Consider the following 13,877-nt stretch of genomic DNA (forward strand, 5'->3'; position numbering starts at 1 on the left):
ACTTTATTAAACATGTGGGCATATGTGTATGTATGAATGTTTATTACTCTTTCACGCAAAATCTACTAGACCGGCTGTTATGAAATTTATGATACACGGATAGAATATAACCTGAAATAACACATAGGGTACTATTTATTCCGAAATTCCCACAGGACCGAAGGCCCGGGGCACAGCTAGTAATGTAATATTTTTACTTCCTAAACTTAAAATATATAAATATTATACTCTTTAGTAAGTGTTGCCAATTTATAAAAGTAACATGAATAATAAACTTACTTGTAATACGACGGTGGCGCCGCCATTTGTCCTCGAGAACCGCACGTCGTGGTACTGGCCGAGGCCGAAGTGTTTGTCTCGGAAGACTATCTCCTGACGCTCGAAGCCGAAATCGAACACCACGCGGAGATGTCCTGTCAAATACATGATGATGTTACATTTCATGTGAATTACACATTAGTACAAAAAAAAAAAACAAAAAAAAATCCCCACTACTGGGGCACTAGCTCCTTCATAAACGGAAGACGTCAATGCAGTCTTCCGATATATCTTGACGTTTTACGCGTAAAATTGATTAAAATTAACTAAACAAAAATTATTTTCGTGGCGCTAATTCCGTAACGAGAATTAGGTTTTATAAACATCGGAACATAACAAAATAGGAAAGAAGACAAGGAAAGAAAAAAGGAAGACGGGCGGACAGTAGAAGCCGCCCCTTTTAAATAATCATTAAAATGCAAATAAAAATAAATACACACACACACAGAGAAATATATACATATCTTACCAGAATTAGACACCATGAGAGTGAGGTACTCCGCGCTGATGTTGGAGTAGAACCCGAGGAGGAACCCCTTAGGGTTGGTGGTGGTGAAGCCCACGCGGATCTTCTCCGCGATGGTGGAGCGCCACGAGCCCAGGAAGTCGTACTTCACCATCGAGTTCGGACGGAGGTTCACGCCGATTTCTGCCACCAAGTAATGTCCCTTGAAATCTTTTCCATATATTTTGGTATATGTTCAGTTTGTTAAGAGTTATTTATCGACGTTATCTAGAAGAAATATTTATAACTAGCTCCGCCCCGGGGTTTCGCTCCCGTGAAGAATTTCGGTATATAAGGTATCCTACGTGTTATTCCAGGTTATATTCTAACCGTGGACCAAATTTTATAACATTCCGTCCAGTATATATCGCGTGAAATAGTAACAAACATACACACATACATTATCATAAAATATCTCATTTATAATATGAGTAGGATAATTATTATGTGAACTTTTCTTGGATCTCATGAAAATTATATATAAAAAATGTCTGCTTTTAAAGTACTTACTATGTTTATTCTTGTATAGAGAATTATTATTGAACATAATGAAAAACAAACACATAAAACAATCGAAAGCATACATTCTATTTAGTAAGCTTTCGATATTTTTGTCAAGATTTTCGAGCTTTGATGTCAAAAGCATAGTGTTATCTACGCGTCGTTGTTGAGGCACGACATACTCGATATAGTGTACACTATATGCTCACCGTCAGCGCAGATGGGCCCCTTGAAGGAGGTCCAGCGGCAGTCGCAGGAGAAGGCGTCGTAGCGCTCCAGACAGGTGCCGTTGTTGAGGCACGACATACACGATATAGTGTACACTATATGCTCACCGTCAGCGCAGATGGGCCCCTTGAAGGAGGTCCAGCGGCAGTCGCAGGAGAAGGCGTCGTAGCGCTCCAGACAGGTGCCGTTGTTGAGGCACGACATACACGATATAGTGTACACTATATGCTCACCGTCAGCGCAGATGGGCCCCTTGAAGGAGGTCCAGCGGCAGTCGCAGGAGAAGGCGTCGTAGCGCTCCAGACAGGTGCCGTTGTTGAGGCACGACATACACGATATAGTGTACACTATATGCTCACCGTCAGCGCAGATGGGCCCCTTGAAGGAGGTCCAGCGGCAGTCGCAGGAGAAGGCGTCGTAGCGCTCCAGACAGGTGCCGTTGTTGAGGCACGACATACACGATATAGTGTACACTATATGCTCACCGTCAGCGCAGATGGGCCCCTTGAAGGAGGTCCAGCGGCAGTCGCAGGAGAAGGCGTCGTAGCGCTCCAGACAGGTGCCGTTGTTGAGGCACGACATACACGATATAGTGTACACTATATGCTCACCGTCAGCGCAGATGGGCCCCTTGAAGGAGGTCCAGCGGCAGTCGCAGGAGAAGGCGTCGTAGCGCTCCAGACAGGTGCCGTTGTTGAGGCACGACATACACGATATAGTGTACACTATATGCTCACCGTCAGCGCAGATGGGCCCCTTGAAGGAGGTCCAGCGGCAGTCGCAGGAGAAGGCGTCGTAGCGCTCCAGACAGGTGCCGTTGTTGAGGCACGACATACACGATATAGTGTACACTATATGCTCACCGTCAGCGCAGATGGGCCCCTTGAAGGAGGTCCAGCGGCAGTCGCAGGAGAAGGCGTCGTAGCGCTCCAGACAGGTGCCGTTGTTGAGGCACGACATACACGATATAGTGTACACTATATGCTCACCGTCAGCGCAGATGGGCCCCTTGAAGGAGGTCCAGCGGCAGTCGCAGGAGAAGGCGTCGTAGCGCTCCAGACAGGTGCCGTTGTTGAGGCACGACATACACGATATAGTGTACACTATATGCTCACCGTCAGCGCAGATGGGCCCCTTGAAGGAGGTCCAGCGGCAGTCGCAGGAGAAGGCGTCGTAGCGCTCCAGACAGGTGCCGTTGTTGAGGCACGACATACACGATATAGTGTACACTATATGCTCACCGTCAGCGCAGATGGGCCCCTTGAAGGAGGTCCAGCGGCAGTCGCAGGAGAAGGCGTCGTAGCGCTCCAGACAGGTGCCGTTGTTGAGGCACGACATACACGATATAGTGTACACTATATGCTCACCGTCAGCGCAGATGGGCCCCTTGAAGGAGGTCCAGCGGCAGTCGCAGGAGAAGGCGTCGTAGCGCTCCAGACAGGTGCCGTTGTTGAGGCACGACATACACGATATAGTGTACACTATATGCTCACCGTCAGCGCAGATGGGCCCCTTGAAGGAGGTCCAGCGGCAGTCGCAGGAGAAGGCGTCGTAGCGCTCCAGACAGGTGCCGTTGTTGAGGCACGACATACACGATATAGTGTACACTATATGCTCACCGTCAGCGCAGATGGGCCCCTTGAAGGAGGTCCAGCGGCAGTCGCAGGAGAAGGCGTCGTAGCGCTCCAGACAGGTGCCGTTGTTGAGGCACGACATACACGATATAGTGTACACTATATGCTCACCGTCAGCGCAGATGGGCCCCTTGAAGGAGGTCCAGCGGCAGTCGCAGGAGAAGGCGTCGTAGCGCTCCAGACAGGTGCCGTTGTTGAGGCACGACATACACGATATAGTGTACACTATATGCTCACCGTCAGCGCAGATGGGCCCCTTGAAGGAGGTCCAGCGGCAGTCGCAGGAGAAGGCGTCGTAGCGCTCCAGACAGGTGCCGTTGTTGAGGCACGGCGACGACGAGCACTTGCCCACGCAGCCCTCTGACACGCCGTACAGACCTGATAACAAATGCATATGTTTTTAAACTTTTTAGAACCCTTTTCGTGTGACAAACCTTGCTGGGCAATCTGAAAGTCCTCAAACTCTGGGTTGGTGATGGGATATGACAAGAAATCCTTCTTTAGCTGTAAACCGAGCGATTTACAAATCAACTTGGGGCACAAATTTTGTATGATGTTTGTAACGCGATAACTGACAAACGTTGATCTGATTTTGATGGATGTAATTTAAAAGATTGTAAAATCTGTTAATAGAATTTAAGTATATTCATAATTTTGTAAAAACTGATCAAAATATATTGTGTTCGCGAGGTCTAAGTTCGCGGCGAATAACTAGCACTAATGTAATGAGTAGGAAGGAGTTTCGATTGAACGACTTGTTGGTTTTGTAGGTTCAAAGATGAACCAAGTATTGAAAACTATCCGCTGCCAACACTGTATCCGTTAATCGCCTTATACGACCTCCGCGGGTGATTGTGGAATAGTCCTGAGGACGAAGTGCGGGTTAGCATTTCACTTCTCACCATCGAATCGATTCGAAATGTGACGCAGCGAACCATTGACATTGCAGTGTGGTTGTCGTCGCGTCACAATGGCGCAATGTGATTGGTTCGCTGTGTCTCATTTCGAATCGATTCGATGGTGAGAAGTGAAATGCTAACACGCACTTCGCCCACTGTTCTAGGACGGAACTACACGTCAGTTTTATTACACTTGTGTACGCTACAGACTGAAAAAACCCAGTTAATTAATTGCTCTTGCTTTGTGATCTGTATCATACTCAGCACGAGTCAGTGACAGTCGATATAATCCTACTAATATTATAAATGCGAAAGTTTGTGAGGATGTATGTGTGTTACGCAAAATCTACTGAACGTATTGTTTTGTAATTTGGAATAAAAAGTACTCTGTGTGTTATTCCAGGTTATATTCTATCCAAGGATAGAATATAACCTGGAACAACACACAGGGTACTTTTTAGCCTAAAATTCCCACGAAGCCCCAAGGCGCAGCTAGTTGTAAATATAGATTACCTCGTCTAGCATATTCCCTCAGGTCTACGGCTTGTCCGTTGAGCAGCAAGGCGCGCATGCAGCCGACAAATCCGTCACTCCTGAAACATACACAATGCTTTATTGCCCAAAACAACTCCAACCAAATCATTATCATCAGATTGGTCCATACTTGATGACGAACATCACTTGCTTGTACGTGCGAAATGGAAGATATGACGAGGTTTATAGCTTTCTCTGTCTACAGATTGTGTACTGAAGTGCACGAAACACCAATCAAAATGCGAACCGAGTTTATATGACAGCTGCTACTCATCCACTCGCCCGATCGACTTAGTCTAGCTACGAATCCGAGCACACTTAGTTTTATTACACGTTCAGGCCTTGATGAGGCTTATTCACTTTTGATTTCGACATATAATAACGTTAGACCCTTTAAAATAAACTAAAATAATATATTTTAAACAACCAAGTCTTCTAGTTAAAGTATTATAAAAAATGACAGCCATTTATTGTTCATTTTAGCATAGGATAATTTTAGCCATCGTAATTTGTAGTTGAATTTGTAGTTTAATGTTTTATAATTTTTTAAATACATTTCATTTTATGTCTCCTTTTATGTCATTCGCGGAAGACTAGCGTCGTGGTTCACACCATGACCTCATTCTGAGCGAAGATAATTTTAGTACAATATTTGATACTCTCATATGTCCAGTGATATAGTTTTCCCTTTCTTTGTTCAAATAATTTTTCACGCCAATTTTTATATGAAATAGTAATTAGTGACAAGCTCCAAAGTAGTGTGTCGGGTCAGCGCAGCGCAGCGCAGCACAGCACCTGTCGAGCGCGGCGCCGAGCGCTAGCGGCGCCAGCAGCCGCAGCGCCCGCTCGGGCTCCCGCGCCAGCCGGATCTCGTTCTTCAGGGCGCCGTCCACCACCACGCGGGCTTCTTTCCTGAACACGTATTGCAATACATTTTTTACGTGGTCTCATTATATTGCCCTGTCAATAAAACTGAAACTACAGTCTGTCCAAAAATTTAAGAAAACGGATTTTTGACGAACTACATTTTCCCGCTCGATTGCAGAATTTTTTCATCTGATTATTATTTTCAAGAACTAGATTTTTGCTATTGCAATATCAAATTGTGTGTGTTGCCAATCAACAAGAGACGGCACCTTCACTTTTTGATCAGACTGTATAGTCGACGTTTCCGATAATCACACGACCCGTATTATTTAATAATGTTAATGTGGGTCAAACGTAATGAGTTAAATTTGACCTCGTTCCCGTGTTTGTCATAGGCATAAGGTTTTCTGTTAACTACATTATCGAATTGGTTTCGATTTACAAGTCATAAGTTTATACGATATCTACTTCAAAATTGAGTTGCAAGATTCTAAGAAAATAAAATAGTGACATTCAGATATACATTGCAAATAAAATAAAAACTTGTAAAAATTATATTAGCAAGATTAAACTTGTTTGGATGGACTTAACAATAACTATATCGTCGATTATAAAAGAATAAATAAAATTGTTCGCCGCGAACTTAGACCTCACGGACACGACAATTTTTTATTACAAAATTGTGAATATTTCAAAAACGACTTAACCGATTTTGTTGCCCCACGAACTTAAAAATTCTATTGACAGATGCTACATACCTTTTATCGCATACATACAAAAAATATATTTGTATTTGACGACCTCGGTGGCGCAGTGGTATAGTGCATTTGTCTGAACCGAAAGGTCCCGGGTTCAATTCCCGGTCAGATCATGATGGCCCGGACACACACAACACCAGTCTAGAACTTACTTTGGGGCTAGCTCAATCTGTGTAATTTGTCCTTATATATTTATTTGTTTGTTGCCCCGAGTGGACAAGAAAGGAGAACTATATACCTGTTCCTCTCAATAGACACGGAATGCCAGTTGTTGTCAGCCAGCCGGTTGCTGGTCTCCACGGACACTCCCAAGGGAGTGTCGCCCACCTGGAACTGGAACTGGAGCTGGTCTCCGCCCATGATGGAGAGCTTTATGTAGTCTTGGGGTCCCTGCGACAAAAAATATGGTTAAAAACCCGCCAAGAGTGTTCTGTTAAATTATATATTTATCAAAACAAATAGGTACCGTAAACTTCGTACAAGAGACAAATTGGAAACTTTCGCGTTTTAAATATTAGTTTAATATTATGAAAATCCATGGGATTTTGAATTTATCGCGAACAGATAGACAGACAGATGAAGCAGAGGACTTTGTATTATACTATGCAGGAATAAATAATGTAAAGGTACTATTCGAGCGCGTACCTTTTTATATATCGGCCTTTTTCGAGTCGTGTTACAAAGACCCGTGGTCAATCGCTCGCAGAACACGACCCGAATGCGTGAACATTGCGTTGTTAGTATGAGTACTTTTATTTACCGCAATGAAAAACCAGCAATGTATAACGAATCCTCCAAAGTATGGTAAACTGTTCGACGACAGTGTGAAGCCGGCACGAGATTAAAAAAGGTGTCGCATCAAACCTTAGCGTGCAACAGGACAGCGTTCTCCTTAGTTGTCTTGAACTCGAAGTAGATGTCGCCACTGTGGCCGAGGTCGAACGCCGGCAGCGTGATGATGGCGTCCGAGATACGGAACGTCACCGTGTTACTGAACAGATCTGTTGAACAACATTTATGAATGAACGAATCATTTATTGCTGTAAACATGGCACAGATATGTCATATGTATGTATGGTTATGGAACAATGTTTGGTCAATATTTTAACACGCAACAGACAATATTTAAGGAGTCATCTTTGATTAAATTAATTTTTACAGACAATAATATTTTTGATACAAGCTTTTATTGTCGTTAAAGAGATCTTATTTCATTCAATGCGCGACAAGATTCTCATGCGTTCAATGAAACAAGATATATCTGATTCAGAGTAAGATTCTATTCAAGGCACATCTAGTGGCAAATATAGACAGAGCATAAACACTAATTAGTTAAAAGTTTATAGGTTTGCTCACAACGTTTTCGTTCACCGGAAGCAAGTGGTGGTCTATGAAAACTATTCATGAGTCAGAAACTCATGTGGCACAAGTGGGATTTAAACCTAGGACCTTTTAATCATAAGGCGGCTGTTTTAACCACTGGTCCACCACTTTACATTACATCTACAGATACTTACCATCTCCCTCGCACAAGAGAGGTCCTAGAGAATATCTTCCTTCCTTCTCGTCAAGATGGCTGCCCGTGTCTCCGAATCGAAGCTGTTTGACAGGCAGGAATTCTTTATCTGTGATTTCACCACCGTCCGTCTGGAATTCTGCGAAAAATATGAATTTATTAACGCTAATTTGAATTAAGTTTTCATGAATTTGTGATTGTTAATTGATAGCTATGTAATGATTTATATATATATATTTACATAGTATAAAACAAAGTAGCTTCCCGCTGTCTGTCTCTGTGTATGCTTAGATATTTAACCCTTTAATCGTCATGGAAACCTTTAGGGTATCCGTCGGAAAATTCAAATACAAAACATTTATTCAGAAATCAGACCTTCACAGGCACTTTTTCTCGTCTATTTTTATATTTATAGTTATTCCTCAAAAGCTACAAACTACTGGAAATAATCCTGAAACGCCAACGACTTCTTAAGTTGTAAGCTTTTCTAACGTATTCTGTCATTTAAAATATAAGACGCCTAAAGGTGTCATGGCGTTCAAACGGTTCAAACTACGCAAAGGATTTATTTTTAGATAGGGTGACTCAAGAGGAACATTTATAACATGCATAATATTGCACCCGTGTGAAGCCGTTTTTTTTTAGTTTATAAGAGATTTTAATTATAATTTAGATTATAATAAATCTCTTATAGTCTAATAAAAACTCTATCAGTCTTATTCCAAAACACGGACTAACTTTAATACCAGGACTAAGCCCGGTTTAAACCATAGACTAAATTGATAAAATTTGATACACGATTAGAAGAAAAACCAGAATATTTGAACCTCACACGGGTTCAAAGCGGCCTAAGTCACACGGGTGCAAAAAGATCTGGAATATTTCGAGCCCCAGTAGTCCCCACACCTTCAGGGCTGAGCCTCGGGTACTCGGCGTCGCAGTTGCACCACTTGGTGGAGTCGGCGCATGTTAGTGTTACCTTCAGAGCTGAGCCTGGGGTACTCGGCGTCGCAGTTGCACCACTTGGTGGAGTCGGCGCATGTTAGTGTTACCTTCAGGGCTGAGCCTGGGGTACTCGGCGTCGCAGTTGCACCACTTGGTGGAGTCGACGCATGTTAGTGTTACCTTCAGGGCTGAGCCTGGGGTACTCGGCGTCGCAGTTGCACCACTTGGTGGAGTCGGCGCATGTTAGTGTTACCTTCAGGGCTGAGCCTGGGGTACTCGGCGTCGCAGTTGCACCACTTGGTGGAGTCGACGCATGTTAGTGTTACCTTCAGGGCTGAGCCTGGGGTACTCGGCGTCGCAGTTGCACCACTTGGTGGAGTCGACGCATGTTAGTGTTACCTTCAGGGCTGAGCCTGGGGTACTCGGCGTCGCAGTTGCACCACTTGGTGGAGTCGACGCATGTTAGTGTTACCTTCAGGGCTGAGCCTGGGGTACTCGGCGTCGCAGTTGCACCACTTGGTGGAGTCGACGCATGTTAGTGTTACCTTCAGGGCTGAGCCTGGGGTACTCGGCGTCGCAGTTGCACCACTTGGTGGAGTCGGCGCATGTTAGTGTTACCTTCAGGGCTGAGCCTGGGGTACTCGGCGTCGCAGTTGCACCACTTGGTGGAGTCGACGCATGTTAGTGTTACCTTCAGGGCTGAGCCTGGGGTACTCGGCGTCGCAGTTGCACCACTTGGTGGAGTCGACGCATGTTAGTGTTACCTTCAGGGCTGAGCCTGGGGTACTCGGCGTCGCAGTTGCACCACTTGGTGGAGTCGACGCATGTTAGTGTTACCTTCAGGGCTGAGCCTGGGGTACTCGGCGTCGCAGTTGCACCACTTGGTGGAGTCGACGCATGTTAGTGTTACCTTCAGGGCTGAGCCTGGGGTACTCGGCGTCGCAGTTGCACCACTTGGTGGAGTCGACGCATGTTAGTGTTACCTTCAGGGCTGAGCCTGGGGTACTCGGCGTCGCAGTTGCACCACTTGGTGGAGTCGACGCATGTTAGTGTTACCTTCAGGGCTGAGCCTGGGGTACTCGGCGTCGCAGTTGCACCACTTGGTGGAGTCGACGCATGTTAGTGTTACCTTCAGGGCTGAGCCTGGGGTACTCGGCGTCGCAGTTGCACCACTTGGTTTCGTCGACGCAGGCGGCCAGCACGCCGCACGCGCACATGCGGCTGCCGGCGGGGGCTCCGGCCCAGTAGTCCATGCTCTTGCCCGTGCGCGACACCCACCACGCGAACGGACGGAACGTTGCTTCCTCACCTATACAAACATCGATGGTTACAAAAGAAACTATGAAAAATTAACTGCGCGAACTTAGACCTCGCGAACGCAATAAATTTTTACAAAATTGTGAATATTTCGAGAACGGCTTGACCGATTTTGTTGACCCACAAACTTAAAAATTCTATGGACAGATCTTACATACCTTTTAAATTTCATCAAAATCGGACCAACGGTTCGAAAATTATCACGTTATAAACATTTTTTTTTTAATAGCTATAACATGTCCCACTGACTGCTGGGCAAAAGTCCCCTCTCTCTTTCCACGTGTTCCTTTCTTTGGCCTTCTCAATCCAATGTCTGACGAATGCCCTAAGCTCACCCGACCATCTAGTTCTAGGCCTGCCTCGTTGTCTATACCCGTCAGTTGGAATCCAGATTGTAAGAATGTAGACCCATCTCTCAGGCTGCGTACGGCAAACGTGACCCGCCCTTCCACTTTAGCCCAGCCGCCGCTTCTCCTATATCTGTCAGTTTTGTGATGAAACGCAGTACAGTGTTTCGAACTCGATCAGTTAATTTAACACCTAATATGCTCTCTGGCATACCTTCAGCTTGAACCGCTCTTGAGTTAGTGACTATGATTGGGCGCCATAGGTTAGGACGGGCAAGATGCACACGTCAACAAGTTTCTTCTTGAGGCACGTTGGAAGATTGCCCTTTAGCAGTTCCTTCATCGACCATAAACTCTTCGCCCTTACAATTTGTGTACTTATAGAATAGAATAATTAATAATAGAAATTCAAACACACAATAAAAAACACATTGAAAAATTAGTTTCTAATATACATTTAAAGTCTCAAATTGTTGCGATATCGAGCAGGACGCAAGAATTAGCTCGCGCCGATCGCGTCATCCAACTTATATGGAGGTGTCCAAATTGGCGCGAATAGGCGCCCGCGATTTATTCGAATCAAAAAAGCGTTTAAAACATGCTTTAGTATAGATGTGTCTTTTGATAAAGATTTTCAACTAAAATCACATGAGCTAATTGTTCACATATCTATAAATACTAATGTTTGCCCGCGGCATCGTCCGCGTTAATTTCGTCTTCCAAAAAATAATCTAAATAAAATCTCGAAACTTCCTTTTAGGGTTAGAATTTCCAAAACTCATTTCTTATCGGACGTTTCCTAGTCACAATCTACTTACCTGCCATATTTCATCTTTATTGGCTTAGTAGTTTTAGAGACATAGATTAAACAAGCACTCACTAGGAGAGTTCAGCAGTCTGGAGTGTCGACACATGTACTCCAGCCGCTGTTGGCAGGAGTGAGACCTGTTCAGCAGCGCTTCCAGCTGCGATCTGCTTGCGTCGTACTCAACGTCCTGACAAACATACAACTTTTGTAATAAAATGCCAGTGAAATCTTTACCATTATTCTGAAAAATTTTAACCAATTTCAATTAAATTGAAATTCTACATTTCTCGATATTCTAATAGTTAGTCAAAACCTGTAAAATAAAAATATACAAAAATTTTTGGGAAGACAAAAGAGCTTAAAATATGTATCCATTCATCATGCTAATGCTGTCCATTAAATCTATATAGGACGATGAAACTTATATATAAAGTAAATTTATCTTATATATAAAGAGTAACGACACCATAAATTCAAGCTACAAGCTACTAGTAAAATCAGTGTACAAACCTGTCGGAAAGAGCCGGGCTCCTGGTATCCATCGACGACAGAACCGCTGCTAGCCGTGTGCTGCACCGCGGTCAGAATACGTCCGTCCGCTGTGATAATAACAATACACATTGTATACATTCACAATCATTATCCATTTAAAAATACCAACTGGGCTTCCCTTCATTCTTCTAAAGGACAACCGAACTAAATTTTGATGTACCTCACAAGTAAATTCTATACTTCTTAACACCTTCAATAATAGCTAAGGCTTCTAATTCATAGCTAGAATATCTTGACTCTATTTATTTATATATGTATATGTTATAAAATATAATATCGTTGAGTTGAGTATACCATAACAAGTTTGGAACTTACTTTGGGGCTAGCTCAATCTGTGTGATTTGTCCTAATATATTTATGTTTGTTTATTCATTTAACTTAATAATATTTTGCAGTTCGTTTTGTTTGGTTATTCGTACGATTAATTAATAGTAGTATCAAATGACAATATAATTGAAACGCCCTTGCAGGGCTCAACTGATTGTATTTCATAAGATCAACTGTATACCAAATGAAAGCAATAAAGAAGTATGAACAATGAACACTTACTGTAGAAGTGGCAGGTGACGGGGAAGGGGGCCAGCGGGCCGGAGCCGTCGACGTCGATCAGTATGTCCGCCGCGCGCGACACCGCCTGCACGTTCTTGTACGCCGTGCACGACAGCGGGTGGACGGCTGACACATTGCAATGCGGTTGTTAAACCATTCTGACCATTCTGTCCACGTTGTAACGCTTGCTTTTGTAAAAATATTTTGGTCGATCGTATGAGTTCCTTGTTCTTTTGTTTTTTTTTTTTGTACGTTTGACAACGTCAGCTGTCACGGACTTAGTACATAACTGTCAACGTCAGTCGTTGACCAACGGTCATCTTACCTTGCGGGCGGTTGTCGAAATTATTATGAAATAAAATAAATAAATAAATATAATAATACATTTGATAAAATACAAAATACAAGTCTAACAACAAACTTGTCGAAAATTCAACGAGTTCCAAGGACCCGCACACAATTTGGGATTGTTTGCTATTACCTATCTATTGTCTTCATCATACCAACACAAGCACGGGCCTCAAGAGTTTATCTTCCAAATCCTCATCCTCTGTTGAGTGCTACTTTATTAAAATTATCATCTGGAGAGGATTTCGATCACCAGTTAGGCTAGAACAGCCGATAGGTAACCTGCAGAGCTGGGAGCATCCAACGCCTGCCCGCCTTCATTTTAACCTCTTTTGATATTGGTGATTTTAACTATAATCACCAATATCAGTCAAGCGTCCTCCTGGGCCCATATTTTTGTAAACCTTTTATTTTGTATAATTGTTCCCTACCTTTCCCCTTTTACTTTGTGAAATAAAATTACTTTTTTACATAAACAATTGTTTAGTACCACACTTAATCCCCTTTTTTACATGACAACCCATACCATACCATACCATGTATGTTTGTAATGCGATAACTCGCGAATCGTTGGTCTGATTCTGATGACATTTAAAAGGTATGTAGGATCTGTCAATAGAATTTTTAAGTTCGTGGGGGCATCAAAATCGGTTCAGTCGTTTTTGAAATATACACAATTTGCTAAAAAAATATTGTGTTCCGAGGTCTAAGTTCGCGGCGAACAACTAGTATTATAAATGCGAAAGTCTGCCTATATGTTCCGCTTTCACGGCTAAACCGCTGGAGCAATTTGGTTGAAATACAAACAAAGTGCATGTTAAAGACACCGTTTAAACATAGGCAGATTTTTTTTTCAAAAACCAGTCCCCAAATGACTGTAATAGGGGGTGAAAGTTGGTATGAAAAAAATCTTCACTCCCTGTCATAGACACAGCCTTTTTGATATAGAACCTCGACTCAGTCTAACTAGGAATCTGATAGCACAAGTACTAGTTTTATTACCCGTTCAGGTCTGAAGAGGCTTTTGGCAGAGGGACAAGTCGAATATACATATATGTATATGCAAGTACATATCCTATTAATATTATAAATGTGAAAGTTTGTGAGGATGTGTGCATGTATGTTTGGTACTCTTTCACGCAAAATCTACTGGACAGATTGTTATGAAATTTGGTACACGGGTAGAATATAACCTGGAATAACACATAGGATACCTTTTATCCCGAAATTCCCACGGGAGCGAAGCCCCGG

General features: G+C 43.3%; 1 protein-coding gene across 3 annotated transcripts in view; it reads right to left on the bottom strand.

Annotated features, from left to right (window-relative positions):
- The window catches only part of Nrx-IV (Neurexin IV), a 32,926-nt gene that overhangs the window by 5,378 nt on the left and 13,671 nt on the right, over nt 1-13,877 (bottom strand). For all 3 annotated transcript variants that reach the window (XM_053747379.2, XM_053747378.2, XM_053747381.1), the window contains 12 exons: nt 12,279-12,404; nt 11,688-11,776; nt 11,250-11,364; nt 9,835-10,014; nt 7,762-7,899; nt 7,109-7,245; nt 6,483-6,634; nt 5,415-5,531; nt 4,599-4,678; nt 1,534-3,564; nt 788-967; nt 280-413 (listed from right to left, as the gene is read on the bottom strand). In XM_053747379.2, the coding sequence (XP_053603354.1) occupies nt 280-413; nt 788-967; nt 1,534-3,564; nt 4,599-4,678; nt 5,415-5,531; nt 6,483-6,634; nt 7,109-7,245; nt 7,762-7,899; nt 9,835-10,014; nt 11,250-11,364; nt 11,688-11,776; nt 12,279-12,404 (3,479 nt within the window). The remainder of the gene's footprint in view (nt 1-279; nt 414-787; nt 968-1,533; nt 3,565-4,598; nt 4,679-5,414; nt 5,532-6,482; nt 6,635-7,108; nt 7,246-7,761; nt 7,900-9,834; nt 10,015-11,249; nt 11,365-11,687; nt 11,777-12,278; nt 12,405-13,877) is intronic.

The sequence above is a fragment of the Plodia interpunctella genome, chromosome 7, assembly GCF_027563975.2.
Source record: "Plodia interpunctella isolate USDA-ARS_2022_Savannah chromosome 7, ilPloInte3.2, whole genome shotgun sequence".
NCBI lineage: Eukaryota > Metazoa > Arthropoda > Insecta > Lepidoptera > Pyralidae > Plodia > Plodia interpunctella.